The 16,077-nt window shown below is 35.8% G+C and overlaps 3 protein-coding genes across 5 annotated transcripts in view; 1 reads left to right on the top strand and 2 right to left on the bottom strand.

Annotated features, from left to right (window-relative positions):
- Positions 1-1,830: 1,830 nt before the first annotated feature.
- Positions 1,831-3,481, top strand: LOC121268837 (probable WRKY transcription factor 29). 2 transcript variants are annotated; one of them, XM_041173104.1, is made up of 2 exons: positions 1,831-2,308; positions 2,451-3,464. In XM_041173104.1, exons 1-2 carry the CDS (start codon positions 1,989-1,991, stop codon positions 3,064-3,066), a joined length of 936 nt encoding a protein of 311 aa, XP_041029038.1. In that variant the 5' UTR covers positions 1,831-1,988; the 3' UTR covers positions 3,067-3,464. The 2 variants fall into 2 exon arrangements, with proteins under 2 accessions (XP_041029038.1, XP_041029037.1); XM_041173103.1 differs by having other exon boundaries at positions 1,832-2,308; positions 2,448-3,481.
- A 4,979-nt stretch (positions 3,482-8,460) lies between these two features.
- On the bottom strand, positions 8,461-11,317 carry LOC121234011 (endoglucanase-like). Its single transcript, XM_041129805.1, has 8 exons — positions 10,986-11,317; positions 10,463-10,675; positions 10,165-10,365; positions 10,005-10,082; positions 9,751-9,903; positions 9,571-9,679; positions 9,265-9,431; positions 8,461-9,011 (listed from the first exon to the last, which is right to left on the bottom strand). The coding sequence occupies exons 1-8, from the start codon at positions 11,211-11,213 to the stop codon at positions 8,625-8,627; spliced, it is 1,536 nt and encodes a 511-aa protein (XP_040985739.1). The 5' UTR covers positions 11,214-11,317; the 3' UTR covers positions 8,461-8,624.
- A 2,051-nt stretch (positions 11,318-13,368) lies between these two features.
- LOC121234010 (E4 SUMO-protein ligase PIAL2-like) overlaps positions 13,369-16,077 on the bottom strand; it is a 42,202-nt gene continuing 39,493 nt past the window's right edge. For both annotated transcript variants that reach the window (XM_041129802.1, XM_041129803.1), the window contains 3 exons: positions 15,551-15,667; positions 14,715-15,455; positions 13,369-14,509 (listed from right to left, as the gene is read on the bottom strand). In XM_041129802.1, coding sequence (XP_040985736.1) covers positions 14,186-14,509; positions 14,715-15,455; positions 15,551-15,667 — 1,182 coding nt within the window. In that variant the 3' untranslated portion in view covers positions 13,369-14,185. The remainder of the gene's footprint in view (positions 14,510-14,714; positions 15,456-15,550; positions 15,668-16,077) is intronic.

The raw sequence follows: 16,077 nt of genomic DNA, 5'->3' as shown, positions 1-16,077 counted from the left end.
GGAAAATTTATATATATATATATATATATATGCCTAATTATTCTTTTAAACTTTTAATTTCCACGAATTTGTATCTTGATCATTTAACAGTTTCACTTTCAATGTTCTCTATTCGGTTTTTTTTTTTTTTTTTTTTTTTTTTTTTTTCCCAGCTGAAAACAGACTGATGATGATCATTTCATGCCTTACAAACGTTTGGTTATTTTCTCTATTTTTTGGTTCGTGCCCACTCTCCAGCCCTAGACAATATATATATATATAAACTAGCTAGCAACTTGCAAGCAGAGTAAACTGACTTTTATGGTGCTTTGACTGGGATATTTCTTGTCTTTGAACGGCGGTGCATGTTGTTTCCTTTTGCGTAAGATCCTGATTTTGTGAACAAAGTTATGAAGTTAGATTGCGCATGTCTTTGTTTTTCTCATCAAAGTGGGAGTGAGCAAGCTAGGGTTGACATGAGCCTGATGGGAATCGATCAGAAAATGGGTTTTCCATTTAGGGGTTCAAGCTATCTATATATCCTTCTCTTTGCGAGTCATGAGTACACAAGGGAGATCAGGGACCAACCAAGATATATACCCTAGCTAGGCCTTCTATATATTATATCATGTCCCAATCAAATTATCAAGGGTAAGATATATATATATATATATATATATTTATATATAATTATACGTGGGATCATCCTGTCACTTGCATAACCCCACTATATATGTACAGCTGAATGCGACACTACTACCTTTGTAAATATATATATATATATATCTATCTATCACTTTAAAGTTCATCGAACTTTTGCTTTAAAGCTGGGAAAACCTAGCTACTTTAAAGGAAAATTGATCAATATTCCAAATTTGATCACTGAGTTTTAATTTTTTTTTTCAAAACGTTAAATGATAATTAGTTTGAAGGCAAAAAGATCATTCCTAATCTTATTAGCTATCAAATTGGGGTGTTCATCAAATTGGTAGTTTGAAAATGATATTACAATTAAATCGGTGGTAATTTGAGAATCAAGTGTAATTTCCCTTCATATTAATCAATCTGTCAATGATGATCTATTGGTTTTCACGCATGCAGCATTTGAAAACTTCAAATAGTGCGTGGATAAACTAGGCTAATTGATCATTGAAATTTCTTAAAATTATGGTCCAGATGCAAATCGGAAAGAGAGAGATATATACTCACGTATGAACAGTACTATAATATTTAGATTTTATCATAATATATAAATATATATATATATATATATATATATATATATAATCAGCTTGCAAGAGCCAAATCAAATAAAAAACAATTAATTAAATTAAGATCCCATATTGCAGCCAATCGATCCAAACAAGTTAAAAAGTTAGTATCATTAATACGATAATGCTTCATGAATCAGTGAATCAGTGTCTTATTAGCATTTTGTATAAATCACATGCAAGTTCTGTAGAAAAATAATAAATTTTTTACCAAAACGCATTAGCGGGATGCCAGTATGTATCCGCGCGGCCGACGCATGAAAGAGTGTGAGCGGAGAAATTATCCATGCATGACTGCTAAAGGTAACCTCCAGAGTGCATAAAAATCTAAACTCGCCCGGTTTCCTTGACTTCAACTCTAGAATTGCTGCTTCAAGTCACCGACCGAGAAGATTCTGGCTAAATGTAAAGCGAGTAGAGGTTGTTGCGAGTATCGTTACTGTTTGTCCTAACCTTTGACTTTTTAAAAAGTCAATCTGTTAGGAATCAGAAAATGGTATTCGTGTGGGAAGGAAAAGACTTCAAAACAAAGCTTTTAGAAAGTCCATGATCTCCTTCTCTCTTTCCTCAATATATAACCGAACCCAGCCTTCAGTTTCCTCACAAGGCTCTTTACAGTTCTCAGACAATCTAAAGTCAGCTCCTTCTTCTCTCTTCTGCTCCCTTCCTCCCTCTCTCTCTCTCTCTCTCTCTCTCTCTCTCTCTCTCTCTCTCTCTTATAGCAGCACCAAGTTCTTGATGAGTGATTTTGGGTGCATGGAGGACTGGGATTTGCAAGCTGTAGTAAGAGGGTGCATAAATGAAGCCCGGCCTACAATCTTTGGGAACCCAAAATCTTGTTTTGCTCCTTTGAGTGCTGTAGAAGATGACCTTTTAAGTTTTCCTGAAATCAGTGAAACCGCAACGGTTCTAGACGAACTGGATAAGCTTTACAAGCCTTTGATCTACCCTGCCTTGCAACCCGTTCCCTCACAAACCATCCTTGCCAGCTCCGTATCTGTTCCAAAAGAAATCAAAAAACCAGAACAGAAGCCCAGTATAAAAGAACCAAGAAGAAGGTTGGTTATTTGGTACTGTAAAAGTTTTGCTGTGATCTATAATATATTTGCGACTTTAAGCCGGATTTCATATATGTATTTGAAAGCTTATTGATTTTCCAAAAAAACTGATACAATTTTCAATCCCCATGTACTGAAGCAGGAAGAATCAGCACAAAAGAGTGGTCCAACATGTGACAGCAGCCGAGGGACTTTGCTCAGATATGTGGGCATGGCGGAAATACGGTCAGAAACCCATCAAGGGATCCCCATATCCGAGGAGCTATTACAGGTGCAGCAGTTCAAAAGGGTGTTCAGCAAGAAAACAGGTGGAACGGAGCCATTTGGAGCCAGGAGTTTTCATTGTAACCTACACTTCAGAACACAACCACACCCGTCCAACTCGCCGAAACTCCCTTGCTGGCAGCACTCGGAGCAAGTTCCCAACACCTAAAAGAAAAAACAATTCTCCAAGTTCTTCCAAAGTCCTTTCTCCAACAACCCCTTTGATGCAGGCATCCATCGAGGATGAGTTTGTGCAAAGTGCGAGCTTAAAGAAAGAGGAAGAGCAAATGGTGCAAGAAAATGAAAATAATGGCACTTTCAATATGCCTGATATGATATTGGATAGCGATATCGATCTATTTCCAAGCCTTGAGGATTTTGACGAACTGGCCGCGGAACCGGCCATGGATGGTTGCTTTCTGGATCAATTATTAGATAACTTTCCTGTACCTTGGTTCTTCGAAAGATCCACAGCCGTAAGTGATGGTCACTGACACGAAGGGGCATCTGCACGCAGATCACATACTCAAGCTGTTGCAGTTCTCGCCACAGATTGAATCTGTAATTTTATTTTTCCTTCTTTTTTCTCTCATCCGTTCTTGTCTTGTAATTTAGAGTCCAACTTGGCTAAGAGGGCCTTTCAGGCATCGGACAAAGACGTGCGTTTGTGAAGAATGTAGGGTATATCAAGAAAGTTGGGTTGAACGATCCGACTTAAACCAAACATTACTGTAGATCTACTTAATTTCCACAATCATTAAAATAAGGATTAGGAAAACATCATCTCTAATCATTAATTTTCTTTAATCGGTACAGTTATATATGTATGTCAAGTTGGATTTTATGAGAGTTTTTAAATGATGCCAGACATTAACCCACTGGCCCGCACTGCCCTAACTGTAGGGGAAAATAATAGCAAATTGTGTTATTTTATTCAAACAGGATAAGCTATATAATTATGGACCCTTACTTAATGAACATGTTCATGAATCCTCACATTCAAACATTCAAATCATTTTTTAAATCGTTAGTCTTGGATCATCAAGGTACCCATGATGCTGAATCGTTTATTTGGAATTGCACGCAATTCTGCTAATTTGATCTTCCAACTAGTACGGAAAAGAACATTTTCAAAGGGATTATTAATGCAGTTTTAAACTTTGGAAGGCTTTCCACTACCACATAACCTTACAGTTGAGGGATCTTAATTTATAGGATATATCTAATACTGCGTGCTGCATGTTGTGTACGTGTGCATGCAGTAGAATCTATAATCTCCAAATTAATTAAATCACATAACTTTTCTGTAAAATCTTAGAGATCAACCAACCCATGACCCTATCAACACAAGGTAAAGGTGATCTCTATATGAACATCCTTTAAAGAATCAGAAGATTCATGTTCCAAAGAAAAGTTTATTGTTAGAATATCTCCTTCCAAGGTAATTATTAAATCTCCATCATTTTTACAAATAATCTATGGAGATATATATGGACCTATACATCCACCATGTGGGTCATTTAGATATTTTATAGTTTTAATATATGCATAAACTAGATGGTCATATATTTGTCTACTTTCTACTCAAAATGTTGCATATGCTAGACTTCTTAAACAAATTATTAGATTACGGACTCAATTTTTTAATTATCCAATTTATTCTATTTGATTAGATAATGTAGGAGAATTAAATTTAAAACTTTGACAATTATTGCATGTCAGTTAGGATTAATATTGAATATTTTGTTACTCATATACATACTCATAATGGTTTAGCTGAGTCATCTATTAAACGTTTGCAATTAAATGCGAGACCATTACTAAAACTACTTGTCTCTACTTGGGGACATGCGATTTTGTATGCTGCATCATTATTTCAAATAAGACCAATTGCCTATAATAAATATTTTCCATTGAAACTTGCATTTGACCAACCATCAAACATTTTTCATCCTCGTATTTTTTTGTTGTGTTGTTTATATTTCAATTGCACATCCCAACGCATTAAGATGAGTTTTTAATGCAGACTTCGAATTTATGTTAGTTTTGATCCTCCCTCTATCATTAGATACCTCGAGCCTTGAATTGGAGATTTTAAGGTTCGTTTTGAAAATTGTGTTTTTGATGAAACAGTCTTCCCACCATTAGGGGGAGAAATGTTGTAAGAAGCATAAAAGTAAATAGCATAGAACACTTTGACACTATCTCATCATGATTCACACAAATTAATGTGAACTAGAAGTTCAAAAGATCATTCATTTAGAAACTATTGTAAATTAATTATTGGACGTCTTTACTGATAGCAAGAAAATAATAAAGTCTCATATTCCAACTGGTAATACTCTAGCAAAAATCGATATCCCAGTAGGACAATCAAATAATGCAACAGTTAATGAGTCTAAAATAAGCCTGAAGCGTGGAGGACCTATTGGTGCAAAATGTAACAATCTCTGGAAGAGAAAGCATAAAGAAAAGAAATTGGTGCTCCTGAAGAGGTCGTTCCCACAAAATAGGCAACAAGAGCTATAGATCCATCCAAACTTTTTGTCTTTCTACATAAAATTCTCCCAGAACATAATCCCTTGAAGTGGAATCCCCTGAAGAGTTATCTCCTGAAGAGAAAAAATACCTTAAAATAACGAGATCTCAATATATTATAAATACGGGAGATTATTTGATAAAAATAAAATTGTTGTCGACAACATATTTTCATTTAAAATTACTTTTGATATCACTAGAAGTGATAATAAAAATGAATAAAAAATCATCAATTAATGTCGACATAGAAATACTTGGCTAAAAAGTAAAGAATCAATTCATGTAGAATTGATGTTGCTAGCAAGGCATAAAGTATTTGGACATATAGTCCAAACACCTAAGAGTGTGATGCCTGTTAGATATATGTGGGTATTTGTATGTAAACATAATGAAAAAAATAAAATTGTGAGATATAAAGTACGACTTGTTGCATAAGATTTTTCACAGAAACCCGTATTGGTTATGAAGAAACATAATCCCCTATAGTGGATGAAATTATATTAAGATTTTTGATTAGTTTGGTAGTCACAGAATGTTTGGATATGCATTTAATGGATGTTGTTACAACATATTTATATGGATCACTAGATAATGATATTTCTATAAAAATTCCTGAAGGATATAAAATGCATGAAGCATGTAATTCAAAGTCTTGAAATATTTATTCTATCAAGCTAAAAATATCTTTGTATGGATTAAACCAATCTGGACGTATGTGGTTTAATCGTCTAAGTGAATGTTTAATAAAAGAAGGATTTGAAAATAATCTAATTTACCTGTGTTTTCATAAAAAGAAAATTTCAGATTTACTATTATTGCAGTATATGTAGATAATTTAAATATGGTTAGAACCCTAGAAGAGATAATAAAAGTTGCAAATTATTTAAAAAAGAGTCTGAGATGAAAAACATTGGAAAAATAAAATTTGTCTTAGTCTGCAAATTGAGCACTTTTCAAATGGAGTTATTGACCATCAGTCAACATGTCCAGAAGAAGTCGTGAAGCACTTTTACATGGATAAACTCATCCTTTGAGTACTCCAATGGTTGTCCGATCACTTGATGTGATAAAAAATCAATTTCGCTCTCTAGAAGATGATGAAGAAATTCTTGATCCTGAAGCACCATATCTAAATGCAATTGGTATTTTGATGTATTTTACAATTTGCACATGACCAGATATTGTATTCTCAGTTAACTTACTAATAAAATATAGTTTTGCACCAACTCAAAGGCAAATAGAATATGGTCGAACATATTCTATACTACGTTTGTGGAATGGTTGACATGAGATTGTTTAATCCAAAAGGATCAAATCTTCAATTAGTTGGTTATGTAGACTCAAATTACCTTTTCGATCCACATAAAGGAAGATCACAAACAGGACACCTGTTCATTTGAGGAGGTACATCTATTTCATAAAGATCTGTCAAGCAATCATTGGTTGTTACTTCTTCCAACCATTTAGAAATTATTTCAATGCATGAAGCAAGTAAGGAATGTATTTGGTTGAGATTTGTAATTCAACAAATTCAATATAAGTGTGAATTATCCACAAATCAAAAGAGGTTATATCAAAGGTGATAGAACCAAGTATATTTCACCAAAGTTATTTTACACACGAACTCTAAAAGAACGGTGATATTGATGTCAAGCAAATACGATTATGTGAAAACTTGGCAAATCTATTCACTGAAACATTACCAACTGCAATATTTAAAAAGTTGGTATATGGCATTGGAATGTGTTAAGTCAAAAATCTTTCATTGTAAACAATGAAGCTCTATATACTTTTGAGAGGGAGAAAATGATCGTACAGATTGTACTATTTTTCCTTTGCTAAGATTTTTTCCACTGGGTTTTTCCTTTTCAAGATTTTAACAAGACAATCATAAAACATTCCAAAGTATACAAGAATATTGTAATATTTTTCCTTCCTTATTGATTTTTTTCCCATCGGATTTTTCCTTGGTAAGGTTTTAACGAGTCATGTTCTTTGTATATAGTCATCCAAGGGAGAGTGTTGTAAATACTTGAATGTAGTAAAATACATTTCATGTATTTGATGGATGACCATTAGAATTTTGACTCATTCATGTATTCCTATTTTCAATACTCATGTATCCTCTTGATTCATGTATTGTCATTCACTAGGTTTGTGTATCTATTTAATATAATTTATCCTCCCATGTCTATAAAAAGGAGTCTTGAGGATGATTTATTGTAGACAGACTGTAAAAATGTTGAGAGCAGTAATATTGAGTTCCTAAAGAACTAGTTTCATATATTGTAATCCTCAAATTCTCTTGTTAATTTTCTTTTCTTTAGTTTTACAACAGATCAAGAATTGAAACTTTTTAAACTCTTTTAACTTCTACTCAAATACAATAACCTTTGTGATCAATCCATTGATTACAAAACTAAAAGACCACGAGTTAAGAAAATCAAAGAACATGCATGCATTAGGCCAAAAACTAGAACATCATGACTATAATGTTCGAGAAAGTAAATGGCTATCCAACGTCGATCTTGATGAATAAGATTAGAGAGAGAACTAGAACTTTTCATCTGATGGGGTTATAATGGTCCAATTATTAATGTTATGTTTTCAAAAATGTTATGTTTTAGAACTAGAACTTTGTCTAGAAATATGTTTTAAAAAATGTTATGTTATAGCATAATATTTTAGTGTTACTTGTTAATAATATTTCGAAAGTTAAGGAACTTTGCAGCTGGAAACCACCTGCTGTTGGTTTCTTGAAGTTGAATGTCGATAGAGCCATGTTTTTTGACAGGCACAAAGCACGAATTGGGGTAGTTTTGAGGGATGATAAGGGTGATGTAGTTTTGGCAGCTAGCAAAATTGAATATGAAGTAAATGAACTAGAAGACATTGAACTCTTGGCAATGTTTAAAGGCCTTCAAATTTGTGCAAACATGGAAATTTAGAGATTGATCTTAGAGAGTGATAGCCTATTAATGGCAAATGAAGTTAATGCAAGTGAGGCTTCTTTCTCTTTATTAGGAAATCTGGTTAGGAAAGTAAAGATGCTCAAGGCTCTATTTGAGGTATGCTTGGTTCAGCATGTGGATAGGGCAGGGAACGAGGTGGCACACAAGCTAGCTAGGAATGCTTGGAATGTTGAAAATTTAAATATGTGATGGGAAAATTTACCTGAGTTTGTAATTCAAGCGGTATAGCTTGACAAAAACTTGTAATGTTTCCCTTTGATAAATGAAAGTGTTTTATGATAATAAAAAATAAAAATAAAATAAAATAAAAAAGAAAGAATTTACAGGCCGGTATATATCGTCCTGATCTTTGATAATAAAAAAAAATTAAAAAAAAAAAAACTGTCGTTCATGATATCTCAAAAGACGTGCACAACTGTATACATACTTCTTCTAGTCTTTGTATTATGATACGAACTAGTGCAAGTTACAAAGATCAGATTCTGCATTATTTGAGCTCTTGAGTGGCATTATTAATATAAGTTATTCTCCTTTTCGGTATATTACAGAGAGTTAGCCATATCAGCAGTTCTATTAATCTGTGGCAATTGCAAACACTCTTCTTTGCTTTCAGCAAGCAAAGCAGCCACTGAACCCACAAAAGCCGCATTCATGTAAGTTGTAGGTTCAACATGAGAATAGTCGGATCTCACATCGTTGAAGTGATCATTCGAATCAGGACCTCCAACAATTGCACCCACATGAGTGTTTGGATTTGGTTTGCTGGAAGAGAAATAGTTTGACATTCCGTCGTTGCAACCCACCTTTGCGGGGTGAACTTTGATTGAGGGGATGGATGAACCTCTGTGGTGTAGTTGCATAGGGTATTTGCTGCCAAAGCCCATCATGTATGACATCTTCATGGGGTTGTTTCCCAGTATATAGTCCACCTGAAAAGTAGATTACACGTATGATATATACATTCAGACTGCATGTTTCTGATTTTATGTTATAGCATGATTATCCCTTGATTCAAATTTCAAGTCTTTTTTTTTGGAACACATTAGTTCCTTGGACGAAACAACATGAATTGAGAAGAAAATTGATCTCTGCTACTATATCAACCATTTGATTCCCATATTGGTCATATGGGTCATTGTGGGATTTATTCTTTGCTTATCAAGAAAAAATGATGTTCCAAACCTGTGATTTTGCGAAGTTTCTGATTTGAAAGGCAGAGAAATGCACGGAACCACACTGTACTCCATTAATATGAGCTTCATTTAAGATTTTGGAATAGACGAATAGCACCATGGAAGAGCTTGTAACATATTGTAAATTACTATTCTCTCTAACAAACATTAGCCCGCCTGCAAAAGGGAAAAAAAAAGTGTTCAGTCTGTCAAGAAAACGCAGGATCATTCAGGCAACCAAAAGCAGAATACCCTGGTTCATATATTATTATTTTTGGAAGAATAATTTTTGTTTGTTAGAAACTTAGAAGTGTACCAGATGTGGCTCTAATCTGAACAGAGCTACTCCCAGGCATTACTGCACATATGAATGACTCTGCATCACTCTTAAACTTGGTCAAATCCTTCTTCCCGCCATAAAATTCCTGAACATAATCAAATTTACTTAGTTCCCCTTTTCTTGAAGGAAAGCAAGTTTTTTAATCAATAGTTATACCTTGGCCAATAGTGTCTGAGCTCCAACAAATTTGTTATCCCAACTGAACTCAGAGACTGCCTGACTCCACCCTTGGTTGCTTGAAACATAGCTCAAGTACCTACTTTCTCCACTGGCCTTGTATAGCCAAGCCGCAGCCCACAGCAACTCATCCTTATTCAAAAGGTTGGAAACGATAGGGTTACATGTATAACAAGCAAGTGCCCATCTTTTCTAATAGGCTAAAACTTTCTTTAGCTGTCTTGTTTTTCTACCTGATACCCTGAATACGAGCAATAGAAAGGGCAAGAAGCCTGGTAAGATCCTCTATACTTGTCTGCAAATTCAAACAGCTGCAGAACATATTTGATTAGTTAGATGCAACTCATATCAAAGCTTTTATGGGCATGAATGAACTTGAATTATGCTATTTACTGTTCTTGATTGGCTTAATAGACTCCTTGAATAATTGGAATCAATCCCTTTGAAGACAATTGATGCTGCAGAAAGAGCAGCGGCAGCCTCAGCTGCTGCCTCAGTGCCTGGAGACTTAGAAGTGATCTTGTACAGAGTTCGAGAGGTTTCCATGTCCTCAGGACGCTCCCAGCACTGGTGATCCGAATTCCCATCTCCCACCTATGAAAGCAGTATCATTAGTTGATAGAAATTGACCATATCTATACTTGTGATTAAGCAGGACACATTATTTGCATGTATAGAAGAAGAGAAGAACCTGGGTATACAGCATGGTAGGTGAAGAGTGAGCTTTCAATATGAAGTTTGTGCCCCAACGGATTGCAGTGCGGAGATAGCCAAGTTGGTTCACAGAAGATATCTCTTTCTTGTACTCAATTGCTGTCCAACTCAACAAGCTGACGGTAAATGCCATTGGCCATACAAACTTGACGTTGTCACCCGCATCGTAGTATCCTCCGATCAAATTCACCTATCAAAATCCCGCCCGAAATTAACGTGCCAAACATAATTAGCTCAGTACCAGGATTCCACAAATACCACCCCCAAACACTCACACGCACGCGCACGCTGCCATATAGTTTCTGAGAAAATGAGCATTCAGAGCTAGGTTTGCATGCATGAGAATGATTAGACACATATTGCTCACTACTTTCATCCAATTTTCTTTACCAACGACAAGGTTATTATACTAGTTAATTACCCATTAACGTAAGTTCTAAAACATGTTATTAAAACATTGTGCACCACATTAATTATCTTCAAGCAAATGAATTCCATACATTTTCAGCCTTGCCATCAGAGAGCGCGGAGTCTCCCCTCCACTTCACTCTCTGATTTGCAGGCAAGTTTCCTGACCGTTGCCCTTCAAAGAATAAAATGGCTTTGCCAAGCGCATCTCTATAGTTAAACGCAGAAGAGCACAATCCTTCTTCCGCCATAGCTAGCTCATTGTGAGTAGCCAAGACACAGCACAACAAGAACAGCCCACTGAGTATTCCATACTCCATAGTTAAGAGACTCTAAACCTGGATGCAGGGATGCATTTGAGCATGGTATTTATAGAGCCAATATTACTAGGAATGACCTCATTTGTATATGAATGAAAGCTACCTAACCCTGCCATTCTTATCAATATGGGTATAAGTTTTTCGATATTTAAGTCATGACATGAAGTTTGGCTCCTCGGAGTGGAGAGATCTGTATGGTATAAATTAGGTGTAGGAAATTCAAAACAAGTTGTCACAAAGATTACACTAATCATTACAATAATATTCTAATACCAACTACGCAGCTCACATCATTCTCATTCTTAAGGTCACTTTTTATTTGATACTTCTTTTAGCGTAAACGACCACCTATGGTCTTGCATCATTCGGCATCTTTCTGGCTTGGACACATCAAGTTTAATATGGACAAAACTAGTTCGATCGATAGGAAAAGGGAAAGGAGAAAAGCAGTAACATTTCAGAATTCTTATCTAAGTCTTTTTAATTAAATATAAAATGATAGCCATTAAGATTTCAGTTGATTGACAATTAAAGATGCCCAAAGAAGAGTGGCTTTGGATAATTTGTGACTGAACAGAGCCTTATAACGAGTCTTTATGCCGACTGTATATGATTGTATTCAAAACTGAAATAATATTCACTGAGTCATTCATTACTCATTAGAAATGATTCCATCACATGCCCACATTTATTTCTTGGCCCTCCAAATTACGGACCTTTACGTCATTTGGGCATGTGCACATCATGCTTGTTAGCAAGTGAGCTACGGTTCTCTCACATGGGAGATAGCAATTCTCACAATCAATGTCTGACGTGGATCACAATCAATTCATGAAACAAAAACTAGGAAATAGAATCACAAGCAACTGAACTACGGTTCTCTCACATGGGAGATGGCAATTCTCACAATCAATGTCTGACGTGGATCACAATCAATTCATGAAACAAAAACTAGGAAATAGAATCAGGTATCTTAGAGCTTATAAAAGAAGTTTACATATGATTGATCGCATTAAATCATGTCAGTGTGTAGACTTTTTCGTATAATATTTATTTATATTATATCTGTTATATATGTGTGTGTATATATCCATGAGCTTGCTTTATCGTTCTAGTTATTGTCACATTGCTTATAGAGTTCAAATTCATTTTCAAACCGTACTCTATATTGACACATTGCTTAAACAGTTCAAAAACTCATTTTCAAAAATTTCAAAAAAATCTTTTAATGTTTCTTGGTTTCTAACTTTCTTGGCTTTTGTCTAGAGCAATGATGGTGGAACACAACCAAAAAGATCATATATCAATTCTCACACGCGTCTAATGATATATAAGAACTCTATTATATATAGAGGTATTTATTACAGAAGAAAAAACAATCTGGAAAATCCAAATTTTGAGGCTTTCCGCGAAAGTGGATTCCGAACTTTCATCAAGTTCATGGGACTGCAAAAAATTTTAAGGCCGGTTACACAGACAAAATGAGATAAAAATTAAATAAGATTTTGTTAAAATATAATTTTTTTAATATAATTTTTTATTTGAGATTAGAAAAAGTCAAATTATTTATTATATTTTATATAGGAGTTTGAAAAAATTATAATAATTAGATTAGATGAGATAGTTTGTATAACTAATCGAGGCCTAAGTCTGCTGATAAAAGAAATGGAAGTTCAGATAACTGACTTGATACATAGTATTCCAACTACATAATTTGGTTACATTAATTTCCAAAAATCTATGGGTTCGAGTATGGGAGTAGAATGGAATGTTGTCTGTCCTTTCTTTTTGTATTATCATTATTGTTATATGTATGCTTTCCCTTCTATAGACTATTACTATTAAATTGGGTAGACTATTTACCCTGCTATGTTGCATCAAGGAAGAGTGATTTTGTTCTGTATGTTCATAAATCACCGAAATATATTCAGTAGAATTTGCAAATAAAATACAAAATATTGGAGCAGAAGTATGAGAATGCCTAATCAAAGAGACACGATCGCTTTAGTCAATGACGGCTACTCTATTTAGATTATCGTTTCTGTTGGTAAATTGGGTCCCTAAAAAAGAAGAGAATGTTGTGGTTGGAACTTGTATTGAAACTGATTCATGGCCAAAATAATATAATGCAAAGTCAGCTCAATTAGATAGGGCGTAAACAAAAGGAAAAGTAATATACTAAAAAAAAAAAAAATCAGAGAATCTCAACTCTCCCTCTAATATTCACTGTATCTTACGTGGAAACATACCAATTTGAACCATTTAATTGTGAAATTAAGAGTTTAAGATTCTAAAAATCTACGATATGGAACATCTCAAGTTCCTACCAAGTGCTACCTGGCTGCATCTGCATGGCCAACTCAGCATATCCTCTCGCATAGCAGATCAGTCTTCCGTATTCCTCACTCCCAGGTTCATATTCCAAATTTAAAACTAGGGCCATCTTCCAGTTGGTCACAGAACAGAGAGCCATTTAAAATGACTCCCAGATCAATTCAACCATATAAAGAGCCACCTTTGTGCAACTCGCAGGTAACAAACCCCAAGATGCGTCTAGTTTATTTGTCTATAGGTGCGCAGGCAGAATACTTGGGCCTCCACTCACCCAACTTGGATCTATCGTTGGATTAAAACATTAGTTATTTGAGGACTGCTGGCATTTCTGATTGCAATACTAAAACCCGGGGGGGGTGCTGGATTAGATGCTGAAGGAATCGGATTTTCTGGTGGTCTTACAGTTTGTGCTGATTGGGTTGGCTGAATTATGTATTGGCTATGAGCATCATACGAAGCACCTGTCAGGCTACCACGCATTCGACGTCTTGGCCGCCAATTCTCATCCATTGTTGTGTCTGGCAAACTATGAGGCATTGGATGTGGCATTCCTCTAATATTCCCTCTCTGGTCCACTATTTCCTCTCGTCTCCCATATGCAGTCATGGGCATGGAGTTCCCAGCTCTAGGAGTTTGATTTAAAGCTGGCACAGATGGTGCCTGTCTACCCATCTGAAGAGCACCTTGGTGAGGAAGCCATCTAGCCTGTTGGTGACTATTAGTGACTGCTGCTTGTCTAATTCCCACTTGTGCACCCCTTTGCAGGATCGGGGGGTCTGTGCAAGCTGTGAAGATGGCCAGATAGTGCTTGAATATTGACCCACGGGCGGGGGCATCCTTGGGTTTAAAGCTTGCTGCAGGTGTGGATTTTGAAAACTACTGAATTGCCCAGAAGATGCTTTATAAGTACTTTGCAATTGACTCGAGGCTGAAAGGAAGGAACGGTCTTGATGACCCCGGTTCTGCAGGTTTAGTGAGAAGTAAAAACTAAAGTTTGGAAAATGCAGGTCTGTGAACATAACACAAACAAAACAAACAAAAGCAAGGGCTCAACAAGAAAAACATAAATCAATTCAACTGAACTGGAACACTTGGATCAAATCAGGTCATTAGGTGCTCCAGGATTTCTAAATTGCTTAAATACCGGTAACACAGAGAGATAGATACCCGAGAAGAAATTGAAGAGCCATTTGGAGTCAAAGAATTCACACAACTTGGTCTTTGCTGCGGATTTTGTGCCTGAGGCTGAACAGGCAGAGCCTGAATTGCTGTTGGAGTCCTGTTCACATGACTGGCTATTGATGGCAACCTATATTCATTGTTGACAACAGAATTTGCATATTGCGACTGTTGTAACTGAAAATTATTGGGAGAGCATCGACTTCGCATTATAGAGGTGGTGAAATTTGCTTCTTGATTGAGTGCAGGAGAAACAGCACCAGTCAACACAGGAGGCTGCATAAGATTGGCAGGGATGGATTCAGAGATGCCACTAACTCTTTGGGCATTTGACCAAGAGCTGGAGTTCATGGACATGGAACCCGAATATATTCCAGACCAAACCTCATCCTCTAACTCAGCGACAATTTGATTAACATCATTTGTTCTGTTCAATTCTGGAAGCAAAACTAAATGTGAAGCAACTGGAAGATTAGCCTGCAAAGGTTTCCGGTCTTCTATTTCACCATAGCTCGCTGCCTCCATCTCATTGTTATCCTCTGTAAGTTCCAAAACATTAGGAAGAGAATTTGAGACACTGCTAAATTCTTGCCACTCAGTCCCTTCTTTCTCGCAATTGGCCTTAACGAGTGACTGATCTACATGGTCATCACTTTCCACTATAGCCTTCCAAGAACCATCGGCAGAGATAATAACTTCATCAACATTCTCTCCCACCTCTCTTAGGACCTGGGTCGAAGCACAAATTTTAATGAAAAAGAAGAAGAAAGAAAGAGGAGAAAATTGAAAAACCAATTGGAAAGTGGGAACTGATATCTACTTGCCTTGACCATATTTTGATCAATACGGATCTCCACGTTGCAGACATACTGATTACAATGTGGGCAGCGCCAGGATGGTCTTCTTGAATTTATATCAAGAAAGTTATCAAAGTCGAAACACTACAGGAAGCACAAGTAAGATATAAAATGAAATCAATAAGATTATCATAATTATTATCAATTTATCATCATTACAGAAACATGATAAAGACTAAAAATAAGAACTGGGAAGCCATATCACTCTGTAAACAAAACAGCAGCACAATTTTAAACTTCAATGACATTTGAAGGCAATGGAACAAGGCACATTCCAAAATCCAAGTGATCTGAGATCCTAATATTAAAAGAAAAATATAATCTCAGAAGCAGACACGTGCAAATGGAATGATAAAAACATGGCCACACAGTTCGTCACATAATATGTACTCAATCTCCCATCCTAAAGTATAGGATCATTTACAACATCCCCCTCAACTTCAAATTTTTTTTTTTTTAATTGGCACCGGGTGTCCAGAAACAGTGTCCCGACT

This window comes from Juglans microcarpa x Juglans regia, chromosome 6D, assembly GCF_004785595.1.
Source record: "Juglans microcarpa x Juglans regia isolate MS1-56 chromosome 6D, Jm3101_v1.0, whole genome shotgun sequence".
In the NCBI taxonomy this organism is placed as follows: Eukaryota; Viridiplantae; Streptophyta; class Magnoliopsida; order Fagales; family Juglandaceae; genus Juglans; species Juglans microcarpa x Juglans regia.
This window is presented reverse-complemented; position numbering and strand designations above follow the sequence as displayed.